We start from the raw sequence: 22,626 nt of genomic DNA on the forward strand, positions 1-22,626 counted from the left end.
CTTGATAACTGTTTTGTTATATGTAATTTTGCTATGTTAAAGTTAAAGCCTTTCTTTTTTGTTTAAACAGAAAAAGGGGAATTGATGTGGGAGTGATTTCTTATTAATAAAGAAACTGCCTAGGCCCCTTGATAAGGCCCACCCTTGGGTGGGTGGAGAAAACAGGAGAATTCTGGGAGAAGGAGTCTTGGTGGAGAGTCGCCATGATGCTCCCACTCCAGACAGACGCAGGTTAAGATCCTCTCTGGTAAGCCAGCTCATGGGCTACACAGAATATTAGAAATGGGTTAGAACAATATGTAAGAGCTAGCCAATAAGAAACTGGACCTAGCCGGCCAGGCAGTGTTTGAAAGAATACAGTTTCCGTGTAATTATTTCTGGGTATAAACTAGCCATGTGGGCGGCCGGGTGCCGGGGACGCAGCCCTGCCGCTCCTATTTCAACACAGAGTAAATTGGGAGCGAGCTTGAGGACCTTGGGAGAGGGTTGAAGGGGAGGAGAGAGGCAGGGAGGGGAGCAGAGAAAATGTATAGCTTAATAAAATCAATAAAATAAAAGACTTTGTCGACCACACATTTGCACCAGGACATCCTGCACCACAGGACCAAGTGACTGTGCACTGAAACCACCAACCCATGCCAGCTCTTTCTCCCTTTGGCTGGCTTAAAGCAAGTAAATTGTCTGGCAGAAAACTGATTGCCACACTGTTTAAAACACCCGAAGAGCATCCACGGTCATTAACTCTCCCAGTCCAATCCAGCTATCGCTACAACATACCACAGAGTGGGTGGTTTTAAAACTGTTTGGGCCTGGGATGCCCACTGAATGGTTCTTAGTGTCTGGTAAGGGCCTGACCCCAGCTTTGGAGCTGGTACCCTCTGTGGTGTTTTCTCATGGCAGGAGGAGTGAGATGTCCCTGAGCCCTCTCGGGGTGTGATTCTGTTGATAGAAGTTTCACCTCATGACCTAAGCACCTGCAGAAGCACCTACTCCCAAGGCCATCGCCTTAGGGAAATAGGATTTGTGCGTGCAGATTTTGGGGTTGGGAGCAGACATTCAGAACACAGCACTGCCGTCAGAACTACGTAATACTGCTGTTCAGTTTGAGTCAACCCTGTAGATGTGTGCACGGGTGACTGTCAGCAAACCTCATTCAAAATTCGCCCTTGTTATTCTAAATAACCAAGAGATCAGGGAATTCACTTCAGTCCTGCTACTGGCTAAAAAGCAGCCCACGCTCTCTTGAGGAGTATACATGGGTACCACAGGTAGATAGCTGGTCAGGAGAACTTGGAGATGTGTTTTGTTGCCTTCATTGCTCTTGACATTGGTGGCTGTGTTCGCATCTTTTCCTTTTGTGTAGTAGGAAGGCTTCAGGCTTTAACCGTGTTTGTAACTCTGGTTACTAAGATTGAGCTACATTAATGCAGTAGGACAGGCTGTAGGAATCCTTTTCTGTAAGGTGATGGACAGTAATTTTTAAGGTGTTTCAGGTTGCCTAGTTTCTGTGAAAACTACTCAACTCGGTGAGGTAGCCATGGACAATATGAGGTTAGTGGCAGTGGGGCTGTGTTCTAATTAAACTTTATTTAGAAGGGAGTAGGCAGAATGTGGCTAGAGCTGGAGGTGTAACACAATGAAAAATAAAAAAGTGGGAAAGAAACAACGTTGCAGAGCCTGGAGAAGCTGCATTGGGGAAAGGGCTGGGCCTGCATGGAATAGGTGAAGAGGTGGAGCCTTGATGGGGTGGAAGAGATCCTGACAGTGCGTGGGAACCAGAATATCATGTATGTCATCCAGAACAAACAGAAATGTTTCTTAACTCTCAAGCCACTGTAAAGGAAACGTTGATACAAAGAGAAAATGTCTGTCTGACAGTGAACCCGATGCTAACAATTCCAAGGGGAAAGGGGCATCGCTGACAAAGCAAGGTGCTGCTACAGGGGTCCCAGTGCTGAGAAGTGATAATCTCATAAACAGAAGGGCTCCAAGGCAGGAAGAGGCAAGCGGGCATGAGTGTGCTCAGATTATAATTGCTTTTCATGGAGAGGGAGAGGGAGAAGGAGAGGGAGAGGGAGAGGGAGAGGGAGAGGGAGAGAGAGAGAGAGAGAGAGAGAGAGAGAGATCTGAAACCTTAGTTTTGGAATTGCTAGTGTGAAAAAAACTAATTCCATTCTAATGGAAATCGGAGATTTGGTAAGTGGATTTTGACAATATTAATGGTTTCTGGGGTTTGTTTTTGCTTTGCATCAAAAGGTAACTCTGCTTTTCCATAAAGAAAAGCTTCCTGGAGCTGTCCCCTTATCCCCTTATCAGACAGCATCCTGACATCCCAGTTTCCTTCATCTTCATTGGAGGACAGCTTTGTCTCAGTATTGGGAAGTTTTCTAGCCATTGCTCAATCAGAACCGACTTTTAACCAGTGTGAGAAACATAGTGTGTGACTGCTATGACTTTTGTTCACGTGTGTTTGCATAAAGTATCTATATAAGTAGTTTTCCTTCTTAAATATACACTGAAACAAAGCCACAACCATGTTCCTTGGATTCCATCATTCCAACCGACCCAAGGAAGCACTTCAGTTCCTTTCAACAGGTACCTGAGGCGTAAGCTTTCCAATTGAGTCACCCAGGCAGTGACTCAAACACAGCCGTATCAGATTTCGTATCTGTTCCATCACATATATGCAACTGTTTATTTACACAAGTCCTTAAAGACGTGACTTTGCCACTGCAACGACTCCCCACTCAGACAAGGGAGGCAGTCAGATTCCGGGTTAACAAGCTAAGCTGGGCTTCAGCAGATACTTGAGGGTTCCTCTGGGGAACCACTCCTTTGTGTACAGTTGAAATCTGCGTACTGAATAGCAGAGATTGTTCATGGAACACAGTGTGTGTGGTTAGATGAACTGCCAATTTAGGATCCACTAGCATAAACAGGGGAACAAAATTTTACGCTGTTGTTATTCATCTGCATAATTTTTCTTTGCCCCAACTCATTCCATCACGGGAACTTTGCTCTGGTCTCCCTGCAGATATCTGGTCTTTGTGATCTCCACGGGAATAATCTGGACAAGGCACACGGTGTGCAGTGTAGGAGACAGGCAGGAGAGAGGAGAGCACATTCTTCTTGGGGCGTGGGAACGGACAGTGGCCAGAAAGACACTGTACTGGTTTGCACTTTCGGAAGGCTCTGTACCCTTTCTAAAGTCTCTGTCTTTCTGTCCAAACAGTTGGCAGCCTGTCCGATTTGTCTTAGGGGTGGGGGTGGGGTAAACCGCCTGCTTTGTAGTAATTTTATAAACTTTAAGACTTCTGTCATCAGGCTTAGGCCTTCCAGGCAGGCTGAGGATGTAACGTCTCTCAGGGCCAGACCGTTCCTCTCTTCAGACCGTCTGACCCTGTAGTTGCAGTTGTAGAGGCTGTTATGAGAGAAGGGTCCAGCTCTAGCGCCCTCTAGCCGTGCCATGTCTGACTGCCTCTCTAACAGTCCCTTCTGTGAAACCTAAGCTGTTCGGTAGTGGGTTCGTAGTTCAGCAGGAGCTAGGAAAATCATTTTGTAGTAACCAGCCTGTTTTCTCGCTGGACATTACTTGCTTGATTATAAATAATGGAGCAGCGGTCAATACATAGTTTCAGATTTGTGTACCTAGAATCCTTAGCTCCATCCTGGACGTCAGCCTCTGTCTCTGATACATATTTACCTCGCCCCATCTGCTGACTTTTTAAATCCCAGTTCTCTGGGGACACCAGGATAGTATTCCACAGAACCCCTGAGATGATGCGTTAGGAAAGTGACTGTTTGCCACGTTCTGTGCACTAAGACTGCTGTCGTCAAAAAATTGGCTATCCTATAGGCATTGCACACGTATGAAAAGTTCATCCAATAAATGAAATTATTTACAGAGAAGAGTTTATTGATATGTTTGGTTAGTATTGTAGACAGGGTCTCATGATGTAGCCCGAATGAGCCTGGAGTCTCAATCCTCCTGCCTCAGATTTGTAAGTGCTGGGAACAAACATGCTCTCCCGTGCCCAGTCAGCCAGTTTAAGAATATTGGTCACAGAAAGAAGTATGGGGCCCGTGGCAGCAATGGCGTTAGAAACTGTAGCTATACACCCATTCCTTCTCAACATTCCAGCACATATCCAAGGCTGGGGAGACAGATCTGACAACAGTAGCTGCCCCTTGTTCCTTCCATATCGCTTAACCATAAGCAGACCTGCTGCTGTTAGATGAGACCCTTGTGGGAGTGGGCTGGGGCTTACGGTTGCTAACTAGCCACATGGACGAAGAGGCAGCCAGCAGCATGACATTGGTAGTTCCCAGCTTGTTCCTGCAGAGGCCTGTGAGAGAAGACTGTTCCAGGCTGCACTCCTCAGCTGGCCCTGTAGTTGATCCTCCCCCCAAGCCTTCGCTCTACATTTTCACATCTTCTACGCGTGTCTGTCTCTGAAAGCTTCCCTCTGCAGGGATATTGGGCTAGGAGCGACCCCAACAGTTCACCTCGGTCTGAGTGCCGCTGCTTTAGACATAGGCCTCTGGATAAGTTTGCATTCTGTGGTACTTGGAATCAGGACTCTCCAACAGGAATTTTAAGAGTCCAGACACTGACGTTGCCTACACCTGTGGCTGGGGTGCCTGAGCTACGCGATGTGTGCCTGACGCTTCATGCGTGCTGGACTGTTGGGAAGGAAGAGGATGCATCTGAGCTCCGGGGTTGCCAGTGGCAGGATAGGAAGAACGCATTATTGCAGGAACACATCAGACACTGTGAAGGAACAAATGGCCTCCTTCATCTCAGACACTTGAGTCATCCACACCCCTCTTCTGGACAACTCATGCAGTGCCACGGCAAAAACCTGGGGGATCAGGTCCTGCATTACTTCTTGGGGCCAAGCATCCATATCTGGTATCTCTTTTCCACAATGCCACCCTGGATCTCATATCCTAATTAGGATGCACTGATGACGTTTGACTACAATAGTGAAAAGGAGAAACTAATGAACCCACACAGCCTAAATCTGCCTCTTCCATATCAGTGCCTGCTGGACAGAGCAAAGTGGCTGCCTCGGACCACGGAGGCATGCGCAAGACCGGCCAGTGCCCAGTGTTCCTAACCCGGAGTCTGAGCACAGCTCCCAGCCCAGCTCTCTCTGCACTCACCAGTCACACTCTGTGCTGGGGAGTTTGATGTCGTCATTGGAGAAGAGGGCACCTCAATTAAGACAGTGTTTCCTTAGATCAGGTTCTAGGCAAACCTGCAAGCCCTTTTCTTAATTAGTGATTGCTGGGGGAGGGCCCAGCCCATTGTAGGTGGAGCCATCCCTGGTCCACAAGAAAGCAGACTGAGCAAGCCAAGATGAGCAAGCCAGAAAGCAGCACCCCTCCATGGCCTCTGCTTCAGCTTCGGCCCCCAGGTTCCTGCCCTGTTTGAGTTCCTGTTCTGATTTTCTTTAAAGATGAACAGTGATGTGGAAGTGTACGCCGAATAGACCCCTTCCTCCCCAGCTTGCTCCTCCACAATAGCTCCTGAGCAGAAAGGGCAACCCAGCGTCCTGACAGTTGTCACTGAGCTTTTTAGGGAGCAGATGACTAGTAGCTTCTCTGCTGTCCCCAGAGGGGTTCCACTGGCCAGCTCCCCACTGTGGCTCTGATTGGGTGATCTCTTTATGCACACACCTCCTCCCAGCTGCTCACTCTCGGCACATTGCACTGACACCAGGCTCATCCCTGCCCATCCTCACTTCCTGAGAGTCCTACACCCAGTTGTGGCGGCCGTATTCTTGAGCTGGTTGTGCCTCGGCTCCGTAGAAGGCCCCTCTGTTGCCTACTAACCATGCCTGGCCCACTACTGTCTCATATCGCCCTCCAGCCCCTTCATACGCAGTCACATGGGACAGTGCTCCAGACTCCGGTATTCAACCCTCGCGACAGTCAGACTTACAGCCCCGGCCAACCCCCGTAAGGGCTGTAAACTAGGAGGCTCTCATGCTCTCCACAGTGTAGCGTACCCTGTCCCCCTATACAATTCCTCTGGACTCTGCAGCTCCACAGAGTTTGTCCTTGGCACTACCCTCCGCCATACAGCCGCGCCATCTCTGACGCCACTTGCTATGTAACCCTCGCGCCTTAACCTCAACAATTGGCAGGTTGCCCCGGTACCATCTTAAACACTCGGTCCTAGCCCTCTGGCCAGACTGTTTCACTACCCTTGAAGCCCTTGTCCCATCACTGTCTGAACAGACCCAGTCCTGTGGCCCCGCCCAGGTCTCCCCCTAGCACTGAAGCCCCGCCTCCATCACATCCCTTGCAGCCTCTAGGCCCCTCCCTGATAATGCGAGCCCTGCTCCTCCCCTCGCTCTGCTGGACCCGCTCACCTGGCTCTCGCGGCTGAAGTAGCTGAGCTCCTTGGGTTCCTGGCGCCGTGGCGGGATGTAGCTGAAAGTTGGCACCGCTGAGATGGGCAGAGATCGGGGCTTGCCCCGCAGTGTGGAGGCAGTGATTTCCTCCTCCTCTTCCCCATCTTCTACTCCCCCCTCCTCCTCTTCACCCTTTTTCTCTTTTTCTTTCGTTTTGCCCGGGTCCATTGCCCACTGTTCAGTCTTGGCCGGTCCCTCTGCCTAGGGAGCCCAGGCCTCAAGCATCAGCTTGTGGGGTTTCTGCGTCCCTCCAGGCGTTTGTGCTCAATCGTTGCCTGGCAACTGCGCCTTGCCCTCAGCATCCGCTGAGTGACGAAGTGTGTTCTTTGCCACCTCCTTCTAGGTCCTTCTCGCCACACCCTGGGAGAGACCTAGCAGCGATTGTGTGTGGCTTTCCAGATAGGAACAGCCTAAGGAACCACACCCATTCCGCTACATCTGCTTTCCTCGCGCAGTTTGTTCTGTTTCCCGGCGCTTCACAGCTTTGCAGAACACGACGGAAAGCTACCATGCCTCAGGATCCGATGGTACCGCCCCGAAACAAACAGCCCTGGGCCACAGGGAGCTTATAGCCTGTAGGAATCAGGTGACAAAGATGAGAAAGGCTGTGGAGGTTCAGGACAGCGCGATCCAGCAGAAACGAGAGGGCCACGTGTGTAACTCGCATAATGGAAGGTTGACGGCGCCGAAGAGTGGGCGGCACACATGGAGCCTCAGCATGCGGTGGTAGCTGCATTTCAAATGTGGGCTGGGCAGGTCTCAGGAGCAGAGGAGAATGACTGTCACTAGGGTTTAGGGCAGCTCTGGACCCTCTCCCTTCTCAGCTAAAGGAATCCCGCTTCCTTCTGGCCCCTAGTCTCCCCTGGCAGATTGCCCGAGTGAAGCATGAGTCAGGAAAAAGGCCAGGAACTTTCCCACCATGAGCTGAAGTCTCAAGGGCCTTAGTTTTTCTGGGAACCACTAAGCGATGTGGACATCTCCCTGGAGCTTGGAGATATGTAAAGAAAAAGGGGCCATCTCCCTTCTCCCATGAGCAAAAGTTGTGAAAGCATGCCTGATAGTATTTCTGTTCACATGAAGATATTAGCGAAACAAAACAAAACAAACCCTGTAATTTACTCTCAACCTTTCCCAGTTCTTAGCCTTTCCAAAAGCAGAGCAAGAGGGACCAGCTTGGGGCCATGAGACTTTGCACACCTGGGAAGGTACTAATTAGGATGAGAACTCAGTTTAGCCAGCATAGCCCAGACTGAAATAATCCCGCTACAAACCGTCTATTCATAGCCATTCGAATGTAACTCCGCTAGCTGCCATTTTAGTGGTCACAAGGACTGAGAAGCAGGAGAGGCCATATCAGGCCCATGTGTTGACATGGGACCTGGAAATTGCAAAACCTATAACACTGAAATTGGCATTTGAAATGCAAGCTGATCAGATCCACATTGCCACTGCAAGCCTGTGGAGCTTGGTCATGCCCAGAGAGCCATGCAGAGGTTGCATGTATCAGCGTAGACATATGTTGAACCTGTATCTTTCCGTGCATGTGATCAGCGTAGACACATGTTATACCTGTATCTTTCCATGGAATGAGGCAGCGCTTGAGTCCAATGTGAGGCTGAGAATGTAAGAGACGCTGTGAGACATGAACAAACAGCAAGAAAAACAGAACTCCCAACCATTGAGGTTTTAATTCTTTTTTTTTTTCAGTTAGGATCTTTTATTAAAATATTTTACATATTTTTTAACTAGAGGGAGTGTAGTTTTTATTTTTTATAATTCTTTTGGGAGCCCACCAACCAGCTCCCAAATATATACACAGAGACTTATTCTTACTTGTGAATGCCCGGCCTTAGCTTGCTTTGTTTCTTTTTTTTTTTCTTCCCCTTTTAAAGATAAATTAAACGTGACCTTTCGTGTATTCCAGGTACCTGAATAAATTCAAGGAAAATCAAGTTCAGATGTATCTATGTGTTTAAGACCTTTGACTCTTAACTTGCAAAGCCCCATGCCAAGAAGGGGGGAGTGTAAAAACCCTTTTCTAAAAGCAAGTTACTAGAATAGAAGCAAACTGGGTATTTGGGAGTGCACAGGGCTCAGATCAGCCTGCACTGCAAATGCAAACTCACTGTTAAGGGATGCGCCACTTCTGGGTCCCAGCCCAACACACGTGACCTTCACTCTCAGAGCCGCAGCTTGTGTCTTGTTTCCGTCACGTGTCTGTCAGGGCTGTCATTCTGCACTTTCTTTTACACCACTCTGGCCTACGTGGAAACCGTGCACGCTGATGGCTGTGTGCACGGCACGGAAGTGCTCTGTACCGGGATCCTGCTGTCTGCAGGTCTCCAAACAGAGGCTCCGTGAATTCCGGGAAACAGACTGGTCAGAGGTCAGGGATGCTGCCCATACTGCAGTGGGAAGCCTGCGCTGTTTCTCCTGAGAGGCTCGGTTAGAAGCCATTCTGCTAACCCCGGGCGGGAAGGAGAAATGAGAGGAGATGGCTGTCTGGTCACATTAGCTGTAACTTCAGCACATCTTGTGTGGCAGACAGGCTATATTTATACTGATTTCTCATACACCCTCACTAAGGCTAGGAAAACCCACCTAGCTCAATAGATTGACGACCAAACCAAGATGTAGGGAAGCTACATAACTGGGCAAAGATAATTACTCTGTTTTAAAATAGCAGCATAAACTCAGTTAAGCGGCCCCATGTAATTGGGACTTTAATTCACAGCATCTAACATATCCTAAAGTTAATTGGCGTAAGCATGCCTCTGCATTTGGTCTGTTTCCTGATGGTCTTAAGGGGTGGGCCAATATGTACTCATGTTTGTGGCTCAGAGGAGGGCTGCCCGGCTGTGTTTCCCTGCAGATTAAGAGAGCATCATGAAGTCAAGTATACAGGCACTATTAATAATGTGTTCGCACTGGTCTCTAAATCTGAGCCATGGGGAAAAAATGAGGTCTAACGAGTGAGAAGAAAGCCATTGTCCACCCAAACCATCTTATCTAAATCAGGACACAGGCCAGGGTCCATGGAGAGATGAACAAGCTTTTACCTCACTAGATTTCCTGTCCTTGATGTTTAAAAAAAAAGACATAAATATTGTGAGGGTGTAGAAGGCCTGATGCCCCTGGCTTTTATACTCGGCTGACTTACTGCACTGATCAAGTCCTTATCGTAACCTTAAGCATCAAACTTCTTTGGGCTTTATAGGCAAATATAAGATATATAATATAATCAAGAGGAATGATGGAATTAGAAAACCATTTTTGGACTATGTTTTGACAAGAGCTAGTCAAGTAATGGAGCTAAGTCACACTCGATATAGGCTAAAACTATTAGGGAAAGGTCAATGGAGAGGAGGGAGAGAGAGAGAGAGAGAGAAAGAGAGAGAGAGAGAGAGAGAGAGAGAGAGAGAGAGAGAGAGAGAGAGAGAGAGAGAGAGAGAGAGAGAGAGAGAGAGAAGAGAATGAACCGAAACTGGCCTTAAACTACACTCTGGGTGTCACCTTCAACTCAGTGGGAATTACAGCAGACACAGGAACAGGTTAGATGACAGTAAGCCAACAATTTTGACCATTCTGTAGGGTAACTGATTAATTTCTCCGGGTGGAGGAAGGGTAGTTGTGTTATCAAGACTTCAGAGCTTCGTAGCTGCAAAGAACCCGAGGACTTCACATCCTGACTTGAGCACAAGGACCGCGATATTGTCCTGATGTGAAGCTGTAGAAAGCAATTATTAATTTTGTTCCTTGAAATAGTGGCTGAACGGTTATAAAAATGGTTATAAATGTGCACTGAAGTATTTGGGGCAAAATGATATAATAGCTTGGGTTCTCTAGAAGCACTCCAATAAAAAATAGATGGAACATGACTGAAAAATTATGGTAATTTGTCACGCTGAATAAAGGGACTCATGGTTCCATTATACAATTGTTTCAGCTCTTATAGGTGTTCAAAATTTTTTCATAATAACAGTTAAAAACAGAGGGGTTACCAAGAGATATTGTTTCTTGCAAACACAGAGCCCGAAATATCAGTTCAGCCCACGACCGTGTGTGGTATGTGCCAGAGACTGGGGAGTCATTGGGAAGAGGTGTTTGTTTCTCTGAGATGTGAGATTCCAGGTTTATAAAGGCAAAGCTTCTTTCGATGGACTCCAACAGCCAAAGGACATTAGTATAAAGTTATATTTTTCTGATTAGGGGAGTGTGGGGAATATTATTTTAAGGTATGTTGCTTTTGTTTAGGCTGCATTTGTTTAACTCTGTGAAGCTGAGATTCTTTGCCTGTCTAAAACACTTGATGGTCTAATGAAGAACTGAACAGCCAATAGCAAGGCAGGAGCAAGGATAGGTGGGGCTGGCAGGAACATCAGGGGCCAGCCACCCAGCAAGCCATGGAGAAAGTAAAGAAAAGTATACAGAAACAGAGAAAGCTAAAAACCCAGAGGCAAAAGGTAGCTGGGATAATTTAAGAAAAGTAGGCAAGAAACAAGCAGAGCTACGGTCAGGCATAACTAAGAATAAACCTGTGTTTGTGATTTATCTGGGAGCTGGGTGGTGGACCCCCGAAAAGCCAAAATAGTAAAACATCACACAACAGAGGAGCGAGGGAAGCTACGCACTGGAAGAATCAGAGCCGCTGGCCAAGCAAAGAGGAGACGGTTCTTGTGGAACGTGGGAAAAGGCAGCAAGTCATCCAACCCAGTGAGGCTGGGTGGAACACACTGAAGTCATCCAACCCAGTGAGGCTGGGTGGAACACACTGAAGCAGAACAACTTGTGAGCGAATGCTTAGCCTGCAGACACGATGCTACAGCTGTGGACGGTCTACCCTAGTCTTCCTAGTCCAGTGTCTGCTCAGAAAATTGAGGCCACTTCTGTGTCAGAGTGACCCATGTAGCTCAGATCCTGCAGGCCACAGAGGGATGTCCACAGAGGGATATCCACACAGGGATGTCCACACAGGGATGTCCACACAGGGATGTCCACAGAGGGATGTCCCACATGGCTCAGATCCTGCAGGTCACAGAGGGATGTCCACAGAGGGATGTCCCACGTGACTCAGATCCTGTAGGCGTCCACAGAGGGTTGTCCACAGAGGGATGTCCACAGAGGGATGTCCACACAGGGATGTCCACACAGGGATGTCCACACAGGGATGTCCACACAGGGATGTCCACACAGGGATGTCCACAGAGGGATGTCCTACATGGCTCAGATCCTGCAGGTCACAGAGGGATGTCCACAGAGGAATGTCCTACATGGCTCAGATCCTGCAGATTGCTGGAGATGTTGCACTTCATCATTTGGTTTCAGACAGCACATTGGCACTGCACCCTCAACACTAATCACAACGGCAGTTACTACGGGTCTATAGTTGTAGCCCTGCATGTCGTAAGCAGCAAGCGGCTGTGTCCCCATTAAAGCGCATTCCTTCGTGAGCCCTCACTATTAGCTGTGTGACGCAGCTTATCTGATGAAGATGGCGTGTATACTGTTGACAGTAATAGCCCCCAGTGCTCACCACGCCCTGACTGCTTTCTAGGCACTGGGCTGCAGCACATACGCAGGCCTCCTCGCCCTGTCCACTCTCCGTGAGTCTGAGAAATTCCCATTTGGGAAAATCTTAGCCCATGTTCACTAAGTGAACTGACTTGCTAGTTCACTACCACAAAGCCAAGATCTCGATTTGCAATCCTCCAGCAAGTGAGCTGTAAGAATATCTTTTAAAATAGGGACCTGATTGCTCCTTTGTTTCCCTAAAATTCACCCAAATCTGAATTTTTCTCCTTCCTATTTTTTTTCTTTCTCCTGAAAAACACTTGCCCACAAATGCATCCACCAGCAAAGTTTGGAAGTAAGGATTTCTGTAATTCAGGGATCTCCCATCCATCAGAGACCACTTCATCCCGGTGTAGTTCCTGTTCCTGTCTGTCTAGGCCTGGTTCAGGCAAAAAGACAGCGGCAAACATAAGGAAAACTGACCTTAGTTGTCAGTGTGCAATACACACGCACAAACATCCATGCTCTGCTCTCTCTCTCCCTCCCTCTCTCTCCTACACACACACACACACACACACACACACACACACACACACACGCTGCTTTCATCCAGGTTACCCTGTACTCAGTCAATGCCATGAACTTTGCTGCCCCCTAGTGACAGCCCCGGAGACTATCCCTGCAGCTTCCAGAGTCACCTGCCCAACAACTTTCACCTGTTTTCCTTTCTCACTCTCCTTTGCAAATATAGGAAGATTAGACCTTATTTAAAATTGTAAAAGATGTGGTACTTTGTGTTATTACCTGGATCTGGTTGGTGCCACAGCAAACAGACACAGATCAGAGGCTTGGAGATTCAGATTATAGAGACCTAGCTACACAGTTTGCCAAATTTATGCCACTTGGTGAAGCCAAAAGTGTAACAACTAGCCTATTTTTATATCATATGCAAATACTTTCAAGATTAATTCTTTTTCAACAGAGCCATGGTTAATTCTAACTTCCTTCCCTGTGGCTATCCCCTTTTGCTTTGTACCAAGCACAGAAGCAAGGGTCCCCGTGGCCTAGTTCCCTTTGAGACCTTTGCAGATGGGTTCTGCGTGTGCTCCCAGGGAGTCACTACTCACCCCTAGTACATGTGATTATTGTACTAGTGTGGTCTGTGCAGATTCTTAGGCTAAGCCTTAACACGACTGGAATCCTTATAACACAGTCACACAGGAAGGCCACGTGAAGACCAGAAGGCAGGGCCATGCATGGAAGCAGAAACACACAGACCTCAATGAGATGTTCATGTGAAGAGGCAAGGACCCAGACACACCCCAATGGGAAGACAGGCATGTGAAAAGACAACACCGCGTGTACAACACACACACACACACACACCAGTGGGAAGTAGGTCGTGTGTAGATACCAGTACAAACTAAGGCACTCTAGGGACAGTAGAAATGGGATGGAGCGGTGAAGCATTCTCTCCTAAAAGCCTTCCAATGTTGGGAGCTACAGATCCCTGGCCCCTTGACTTTCTCTGCCTGCAGCTGCTCTGAGCAGGAGACCCTGATGGCAGGCTGATAAGTCTGCAGCTGAAAGATCCCGAGAGCTGGGCGTGGCTAAGGATCCCTAAATAAGCTTCCCCTGAGCACAATTAAGGGGCATTGGCATTCTTGTATCAAGGATGACCCGTGCCTGTGTCTCTCTGTGTGTGTTTATGTGTTTTTAAGTCTCTCAGCCTGGTTCCCAGCTTGCGTATGGTCTTGTCATGGCACGGGAGCTATTGGACCGTCAGTTTAAACAGGACAGTGCAAGACTGTTTGGGTTTCTAGCATACCAAGGTGCCTATCTTGCTGACACCTTTTGGCCTCCAGGCTGTAAGGACCGATACTTCCATGGCTGTGACCCACATACTTTGCAGTACTATTACAGTACCCCTAAGAGTATAAAGCAAAACTTGTCCAAATTTGTTTTCTATTGCAGTAATAAACTCACGACCAAAAGCAACCTGGTGTGAGAAACAGTACATCTAAGTGTATAGGTTACAGTCCACAGTGGAGCCAGGGCAGGAGCTCAAGCAGGAACCTAGAGGCAGGAACTGCAGCAGAGGCCGTGGACAGAGAGGCTCCCTGACTTGCTCCCTGGTTCTCTGTTCAGTCAGCCTTTCTATATGGTACAGGGACAACACCACCCACAGTTGGCTGGGCCCTTTTACGTCAACTAGTAATTAAGAAAATGCCAAACAGACACACCCACAGGAAGTCTGACCCGGGCCACTGAGGTTCCCTCTTCCCATGTAATTCTAGGTTTGTCCATTGAGACTACTTCATATGCTCCAATCCTACAGGCCAGAGCGATGTCCCACAATCACGAACAAGCCCATGACGAGCAGGTGAGGACACTGAAATGAACCCAGGCTTCTGGATTCTTGACCCACGATTCTTACTACGCTGCTGCTTCTCAGGACAACGTTGACACAGTGTGCTCACTTCTAGGTCATCTACTCTGAGCCAGGAAACTGCACGGCAAAATGGAAAACTACCTAAACCCGAAGGCAGCAGAGACCCAGGCGTAAGGTGTCCAAGTGGTCGGCAGTGGTGAGCAGTCAACGGCGGCTGTCCCTGTGCAAGGCCACAGACCCGTGTGGTAGAGCCCAGGCTTCCAGTTGCCCCCACAGCTGTCCCCTGAAGCTGCTCCCAGATAAACCAGGGCGTCAATACACAGGATACTGCGGCTCATTCCTCACGCATCCAGGAACCCCCAAACCTGCCTGGCCAGCTTGGCTTCTTCACTTCCATCCTTCTTACCAACTATCACCCCCACCAAAAAAGGAAGTGAGAGAGAAAATGTTTTCTGACCCTTAATGGAAAACACACACCTCTAGAGAACGTCTTTATTAGCAGACAACGCTTAATAATAAGACATACAATTAACATTTGCTCATTACATTGCTTTATTGTATTTGATGATTCTGCTCGATGCAGTCGAGGCATCTACGACATTCGTGTAAGTTGATTTTAAATTTACCACTAGAGCACAAATAAATAATAATTTACCACCAATACCCGTATACATGGTATAGAACAGCCACAGACCCTTTTCAGATCCCACGTCCGTAAACACTTTTCCAGGCAGCAGCAAGTCAGACTCCTCTGTCTCTTACACTCTGAATCCCAAAGTCGGTTTCTTTGGTTACCAATGGACAGGAGAGTTTGAAGGAAACAGCTTGCTTTGTAAATATTCCACCAACTCAAGTCTTGAGGTAAGCAGCTCCAGCTCATGATAGGGGACCTGGAGGGGAGAGCAGCCATTAAAACCTGTCACCATCCCAGGCAACTCTGCTCTTCCTCTGCCTTGGGTCTTACCCCTCCTCCAGCAGAGGGACCCTGACCCTGGAGTTCCCGGTACCTAGAGGGCAATGCTGGCACAGAGGGGCAGCTGAGCGGAAGCGTGGGCTAACTGTGCTGGGGACTGAGTACTGACGGGGAGGGACGAGAAGAGAGCCTGAGCTCAGCAGCTGGAGTACCACTAGAGCACACAAAGCCAGAGCCAGGCCTAGCTGCAGAAACAGAAAGGGCAGAGGAAGAAGGAAAGTGGAGAGGGATGGGGCAGGGGAAGAGGAGAAAAGGATGGGGAAAGAGGGAATAAAGAGCAATGGGGTCGGAACCAGAGCTGGGAGCGAGGGCTAGGGAGTAGGCCATGTGTCTGAAGGGCCGGCATGTGTGCAGACTGGATGAACGGATGGTTCTGAATGCTAAGACAGACGTCTCTAGTTTAGGTTAAAGCACTGAAGAAACTGTTTCTGCATACTGCATGGCTAGCCGTTAGAAAATGAATTTGGGAACGAGCATGGTACCATGGAAAAGCACCAGAAAGCAGGCTAGAGGGAAGTTGATAACTACTAAAGACGACGGGGACATGCTTGTCCATGTTTACTGCCACGGGGACATGCGGGGACATGCCTGTCCACGTTTACCGCCACGGGGACATGCCTATCCATGTTTACTGTAATGGGGGCATGCCTGTCCATGTTTACTGTAATGGGGACATGCCTGTCCATGTTTACCGCCACGGGGACATGCCTGTCCATGTTTACTGTAATGGGGACATGCTTGTCCATGTTTACTGTAATGGGGACATGCCTGTCCATGTTTACTGCCACGGGGACATGACTGTCCATATTTACTATAATGGGGACATGCCTGTCCATGTTTACTGTAATGGGGACATGCCTGTCCATGTTTACTGCGATCCCCCAGCAGACCTTACAAAGTTCCTATTGAGAACATAATGGTAGATGAAGACCCTGAAACCATCTTCCTTGATTTACCCACTAATCAGACAGAACCTGAAGCAAAGCTACTCCAGGAACTTAGCAATTCTAGGCAGAGTTAAGCACTGATAAGGAAAGAGACATGTACCACTTTGGAAAACACCAAGTTTTGAATATTCTAACTACAATTTGCAAGTCAAGTGATAAGTCTAAGACATAAACTAGACAGAGCGTGATGGTCTGCCTGAGTGTCCGCCCACTGACTGTTAAAGCAGGTTAAAACAGGCTGGGCCTGTAAGATGCGTGAGCAGACAGCGACAGATGGGGCTCGGGAACTGACCCTAGGCTTGCGGGGACCACTTACATCAACCGACAGAACAGCACCTAAGCTAGATGCGCACAACATGAGCTAGGGGCGTTCGGATAAGGCTGTGCACAGACAACAGGCGGCCGTCATGAGTGAACCACCATGGCCACGCCCCTGCCCCCACGCTCATCTGGGTGTTCCCAATGGTTTCTGCTCTGCTCATGGGTTGCTGCTTGCTCCATTGAAGTCTTTACAGTGTGCTATATCCGCGTACATAACTGAAAAAGCCAATCAATCGTGGACACTGCTTTTACCTGAACAACCTGGTAGCCGAGCAAGCGCAGGTGCCTTTGCTTAATGGCCTCTTTCCCAAGCAGGTACTTGCTGTCAGAGCAGAACCGCTGCGGGCCGTCAATGCACAGTGCCACCCTGCGAGAGCAAAAGAGCTATAACTCGTGAACCAGCTAAGGTACTTGTCTTTAGTTGCCAGGGATTGTTTGAACTTGTCTATTCGTGTGTCAATATTATTTTTAAATGAATCATGAGTAGATTGGCCTTTAGTCTGCGGGAAAACATTTAGTGCTATTATTGTCTGCCAAATGAAAGGATTTTTCCAAAAATGATAAGTTCAGTATTTTCCCCCTTTTTTGAAAATAAATTCTTTTCCCCCAGCATATCCTGATCAGCTTCCCTCCCCTATTCCTCAGCTGCTCCCCTCCCCCCTTTGCCTCCCACTCCCTTTCTGGTTCTCATTAGAGAGGAACAGGCTTCTAACAGATAACAACCAAACATGACAAAATAAAACACAAGATGGAGCAAAACCGACCATATCAGAGTTGGATACAGCAGCCCAACCAGAGGGAAAGAGTCCCAAGGCAGGCACCCACCTGTTCTCACAGCTGGGAGTCTCAGAAACATCCTAAGCTAAGCTAAAAGCTGCAATGGATACACAGGGAGCTGGCGCAGGCCAGTGTGGGCCCTGTGCTTGCTGCTTGGGTCTTAGGAAGCTCAGTGTTTTAATTTCCGGAATCGCTGCTGCTCATCTTGAGAAAAACATCAGTTCGCTAACTTAACTCCAACTTTAAACCGACAGCTTCTTTACCTTTTGTGGACATCCTCATCCACTGTAAATGGCAACACAAATCCATCTTCATCTAATTTAATTTCAACATCTGGCAAAAGAAAGGAAAAGTTCCTCGTGTGATACCCTCAACAACATTATCTTCCTGCGTTCCTTGTTCTGGTTTCACTTCTTCCGTATTGCCTTTCTCAGAGGGCCAGGCTGCAAAGTAATGGCCACAACCGACGGTGAGAACAGTAATTTAGTGGACCCCACAGATGAAGCAAGCCAGCTTTGAAATAAGTCTCAGTTACTCTGAAACAGAGTGGTGTTTCAAGCAATCTACAGCATGCCGAAAACCATGTCCACCCTCTCCTTCCTCGTGGAAGGCCTGAACCCTTCAGCTCAGAGGGAGAAAACCCTCTAAGTGACGCTGACACCGGCCAGCTGCAGACCTCACCTCCTTACAGGTCTGCTCTCTCCCCATGTACACAAGCACCCTGCACCCTGACAGGTGCCTCCCAAGTGTGTGCACATCCCTTCCTTCTCTTTCCGACACTACCATCCATCCATTCTGTAAACAGAGCCCCACAAAACAGACATGAGATACGTCCACAAACTACTGTCTTGTGTGTGATCGTTTTCTTTTCCTCAACAACCTGAACAACAGTCAGGGCAGAGGGACAAGGACTCCTCCATCAGCCCTGCACGAGTGAACTACAGCAGATGATGATCTAGGCCAGTGCCATCTATGTGAGCATCTAAGAGGCCATGTGTGTCTCCTGAGCACCTGAAATGTGGCTAGCATGGTATTGTGATGAGGAACCTGTGTTTAAATAGCTACATACACTAAAGGAACGGCACATAACAGATTACAACAGCAGCTACAAACATCACTGACACTATCTTACTCAGTCCGTCAGTCTCAGAGGTCTCTGTTCCTTCTCTCGTTTTGCAGATGAGGGATCAAGTTAGAAAAAGGTTAAGATCCTCTGCCCAGGACATTCTGCTACTATGTGGCTAATGTGTGAAACTCGAACTCAGAGTCTTGGCTCTGCACAACTCTGATAACCCCTCCTTCTCCTTGCCTTCGGGTGAGGGAAGGTTCCCTCCTGCATCTCACACCTCTGGCTACTAAGTCCTGTCTACGGCTTAACAAGGACAGGATGCTCTGACCAAGACCCCTGAGCTACTTACCTATGGTGTAACAATAGGGTGTCAACACTTTTGATGCAAAATACAGTCTTGATCCTAAAAGATCAATTAGCCCCATCACCACGGACTTGTAGAGGTGGAGATCCATGGGGGTCTCCAGGGAGCAGCACGGAGTGAGGAACGACTTCACTTGATACTGAGGAAGAAGTTTGGGGCCCTAAAATTCATACATGCAAACACAAGAAAGAAAATTCAAAGGTAAAGAGCAATAGTGAGCTGAAGGCTACTAGGAGAAAAGACGGACACAAAACTACGTCATATACACAGCATGTTTCTAGGACATGGGCACCGGACGGGAAAGCTGCTCCAGCTCTCAGCTTTTAAATGAGGAAAGGGCACAGAAGGCTCAGTTTAAAAGCTTCTTTGGATGTCTGGAGATGCTTCAAGGTCATAATCATTCTCAGCTACGGTTTTTGTTTGTGTGTTTTTCGAGACAGGGTTTCTCAGTGCCGGGGAGTCTGCAGTAGTGAACCTCTCTTGTTTGCCAGGGAGTCTGCGGTAATGAACCTCTCGTGTTTGATGAAATCCAGGGAGCTATGCGGTAGGACAGCCATGGGCAATGACAAGAATACAGAGATGGGTCATTTGCCCACAAGGCCATGCCCACTCAAGTCAAAGTTCTGCTGTTTGAGATGAAAATCACAGGAAATTAACCACAGGCATCCCGCCGGGCATGTCTGTATCCTCACCTTATAGGAAGCACATTCTAGGACCGACGTCAGGAAGAGCTGGGTCAGCTGCGCCAGGCTCACTCTATCCGCACACGGCTCTTCACCTGAAAAAAACCAATTGTTCAGCTTGGATTTTGGCATGCACAATGAGGGATTATGATCATAAAACAATTTCCCCTCCTAAGAGACGCACTTTTAAATGACACCGAATCATGAACCAAGGTAAACGGCACCCGAGCACATCCCAGGTTACAAGGGTTAATTTTCTAACCGCCTCACCTTGCAGCCGTTGAAGGAAAAAGGGGCTGAATATTTTTGACATAAAGTTGACGGGGTGGCACCCAATCAGCGAGCAGGAATGGAGAAGCCTCAGTAGCATTCTTGGTGGAAAACAACGAAAGTGAGCCGAGAGCACATTTTCCAGCTTCCTAAATAGAGCAGGGGCATTTGGCGGCAAATAATTCAGTTTTCCAAACGGCTCGATTAATTCGGAAATCTGACTAGGTGAGAATCTTTCTGACTGGCAAACAAAAGCCTCCGCAACGGCATCGAGGATGGGCTCGGAGCGAATCCGCTTTCTACTGCAGTACGCCATCACGGCGCTGGTGACGTCGGGGTCCAGAGAGAGGCACAGGGCAGCTATGTGCCGCTCCAGCGCCTCTGTGAAGAACCTGTCGCTGTATCCAAAATACACAAACGCTTCCAAGACCTTCCCCAGCTCCTCACTGGTAAAGCGAGGAATGTATCTCACCATGTGCTTGCCCAATTTTATAACCAGCGGAATGGCCTGAGTCTGGTCCAGGGCCACTAGGGCGGTGAGCACGTGGCTTATGGATTTAGGACTCAGGAAGGAAACTATCGAAAGGGAAAAGTTGTTTATTGTGTTTAAAAATGTCTGGTGTTTGTCCACTTTTTCAGGACAGGCCTGCAGGATTCTATAAATGGCCACGATATCCTCCGGGGCAAATGTCTCCAAATTTTTACTCTGCAGTTGACAAAGAACCAGTTCCAGGGTCTCACAGCCTGCACCCTGAAGTCTAACCAGGCTTTCCCCGAGAATACACAGAAGGCGGGCTTCCAAAAGGCCTCTTTGGAGACGACTCCGGCATTCTGCCATCAGGGTCAGCATCAGGCTACCTTGAGGATCCACAGGCAACGTAACCAGAGATTGCAGAGCCGTCACCATGGCATCATCGGTCAGACGTGAGGGGTCCCGCCCACACTGAAGGCACAGAGCTCGGAAGATGCTGTTTTCTAGTACTCCTTGCGGCAGCCTTTGCTCATAATCTCTTTCCCCGACCTCGCAAATCCTGTGTAAGGCTGCTGACGCCAAAGTGACGGGCAGAGTGTCCTGCGTGCTTAGGAAACTCAACACTTCATCGGGCGAGGTGAAGCTGTTTAGTCTCTTGCAGAGTGTCTCTTCATCCCCGCGAGCAAGACTTCGATCGGGCTGGTTCCATTCCTGTGCTTGAGAGAACCACGGCTCAGCAACTGGATGAAGGTCATTTCCGTTTCGTGAGTGGAAGTTTTTACAGTAGGAATGATGGAATCTGACCCTGAACAGCCCAGGGTGTAGGGAACAGAACCAAACGTGGAGACGATCTTTGACTATCTTTTGGACGTGATTGGCAGGATGAATTTTCAAAGCAGCCACAGCTCCAGGTATCCAAAAATCAGATATATGACAGAAGTTTCTCCGCAGGGTGATTAACGCCATGCCATCTGATTCACAACTCTGGACTTAGCATAAGAAAAAAAAAAAAAAAAAACAGGGTCAAATGTATTGAGAAAGACGATTAACATCAATGTTACAAAATTAAGAATGAGCATCCCATGACAAAGACTAAAACACAAGAATCTCGCTAATATATATAATATTGCAAGGCTTCCCTTCCTACGAGCCAGGAAATAGAAAGACCCCCCCCTCCCCACCCATTCTCCTGGCCCTGGCCTCCATATCTCATTGGCTACACCCAACAATTTCACCATAACTAGCCAGGCTACCCGCGAAGGACCAGCACACCCTTCTAGGCAGAGTCACAAAGATTTCTTTTTAATGAACTATGCCCTAAATCTAAACTTCCTGTGTCACAGGCGTACTAAGGGTGTACTAAGCATGCCCTTCTCCGGCTGCAGGGCCACACAATGTACTTGCATAAACGTTTCCTTTTCAAGGACCAAGTTCTATGGATAAAGGGGAGTCTACCAACACGCGCCTCCCTTGATAGGTAAAGTTGGCTGCTGAGGAAACAGTCCAGAGCCCCGACAATCACATCATCGTGGTTACTTGCTAAGGCTTTCAGACCCACGTGTCTCCTAACAGTCTTCAAGAGATCCTGTCTTTCTGTTTCATCAATGAACTCACTGAGTTCGCTTCATCCAGAAATTCTTCTCAGTGGAGCCCCTTTGGAGCTCGGAGGACCCACAGGGGGACCGTAGCATCCTGGGGCTGACTTCCTGGGGCCTCACCCTCCTGATCCTAAGTGTGGTCGCTGCCCAGGCTCTGCAGAAAGTCCTATCTACGGACCAGCTTACAGGAATTCAGTTCGTTTGATCGACACTTTTCCAGCTAAGAAACTGCAGCACGGGGGATCTACCGTGCCCAGTTATGCTGTAAGCGAAAGAAAGGGCTGGAATTCAAATTTTACCTCTAAACTTGGAGACTCACGTGTTGGCAGAAGGAAAAGTAGATAGATAGATAGATAGATAGATGATAGATAGATAGATAGATAGCTTTTGTTGTTGTTTTGTTATTTAAGAGAGGGGAGGAGCAGCCGGCAAAATTCAAACTAGGGGTACGAAAGGGGCAAAGGTGGGTCCTTCGCACTTGTTAAAACAATCACAGAAAAGCAAGCGGACAGGGCAACGGCAGAGGAAGGAGCCCAAGGGAGCGCGACTGGGGGACCTGAGCGGCGATCGTGGCGGGAGCGCGACTGGGGGACCTGAGCGGCGATCGTGGCGGGAGCGCGACTGGGGGACCTGAGCGGCGATCGTGGCGGGAGCGCCGGGGAAACGCTCCCCCACGGAACTTACCGAGCGGATCTGAGCCACGTCCGGACAGACGCGGAGCTTCAGGGCCCTGGAACGTCTTCACCCAGACACCGTCCCCGACCGGGAGGACACCCCGGGACAAGACAAGCGCGGCGGCACCAAGGCACCGCCCACATCCGGCGCTC

At 48.6% G+C, this 22,626-nt stretch overlaps 2 protein-coding genes and 1 long non-coding RNA gene across 5 annotated transcripts in view; 1 reads left to right on the forward strand and 2 right to left on the reverse strand.

The window, feature by feature from the left end:
• Cfap90 (cilia and flagella associated protein 90) overlaps nt 1–8,294 on the reverse strand; it is a 24,936-nt gene extending 16,642 nt beyond the window's left edge. Inside the window, exon 1 of the mRNA XM_050144735.1 lies at nt 6,381–8,294. Coding sequence (XP_050000692.1) covers nt 6,381–6,590 — 210 coding nt within the window. The 5' untranslated portion in view covers nt 6,591–8,294. The remainder of the gene's footprint in view (nt 1–6,380) is intronic.
• Nucleotides 1–14,539, forward strand: part of LOC126503195 (uncharacterized) — a 17,213-nt gene extending 2,674 nt beyond the window's left edge. The window contains exons 2-3 of the long non-coding RNA XR_007592212.1: nt 14,231–14,316; nt 14,420–14,539. This is a non-coding gene — a long non-coding RNA (uncharacterized lncRNA). The remainder of the gene's footprint in view (nt 1–14,230; nt 14,317–14,419) is intronic.
• Nucleotides 14,540–15,067: 528 nt separating this feature from the next.
• Fastkd3 (FAST kinase domains 3) lies at nt 15,068–22,605 on the reverse strand. Of its 3 annotated transcripts, none has more exons than XM_050144730.1 (7): nt 22,484–22,605; nt 19,730–21,185; nt 19,469–19,554; nt 18,762–18,936; nt 17,607–17,676; nt 16,819–16,933; nt 15,068–15,215 (listed from the first exon to the last, which is right to left on the reverse strand). In XM_050144730.1, the coding sequence occupies exons 2-7, from the start codon at nt 21,165–21,167 to the stop codon at nt 15,117–15,119; spliced, it is 1,983 nt and encodes a 660-aa protein (XP_050000687.1). In that variant the 5' UTR covers nt 21,168–21,185; nt 22,484–22,605; the 3' UTR covers nt 15,068–15,116. The 3 variants fall into 3 exon arrangements, 2 of the variants coding, with proteins under 2 accessions (XP_050000687.1, XP_050000688.1); XM_050144731.1 differs by having other exon boundaries at nt 19,730–21,190; XR_007592203.1 differs by lacking the exon at nt 15,068–15,215 and having other exon boundaries at nt 17,607–17,786.
• Nucleotides 22,606–22,626: the final 21 nt, after the last annotated feature.

The sequence above is a fragment of the Alexandromys fortis genome, unplaced genomic scaffold, assembly GCF_014885135.2.
Source record: "Alexandromys fortis isolate MF-2015 unplaced genomic scaffold, M_Fortis_MF-2015_v1.1 scaffold_52, whole genome shotgun sequence".
In the NCBI taxonomy this organism is placed as follows: Eukaryota; Metazoa; Chordata; class Mammalia; order Rodentia; family Cricetidae; genus Alexandromys; species Alexandromys fortis.

Bases quoted from the DNA above. Each gene is read 5' to 3' on its own strand.
- Fastkd3 (XM_050144730.1), bottom strand. From the start codon at position 21,167: ATGGCGTTAATCACCCTGCGGAGAAACTTCTGTCATATATCTGATTTT. The intron at 19,555-19,729 runs GTGAGGCGGTTA...GGTTTTTTTCAG, and splicing joins TTTCCTTCAACGGCTGCAAG to GTGAAGAGCCGTGTGCGGAT. The intron at 15,216-16,818 runs GTAAAAGCAGTG...TCTCCCCTCCAG, and splicing joins TCGGCTACCAGGTTGTTCAG to GTCCCCTATCATGAGCTGGA.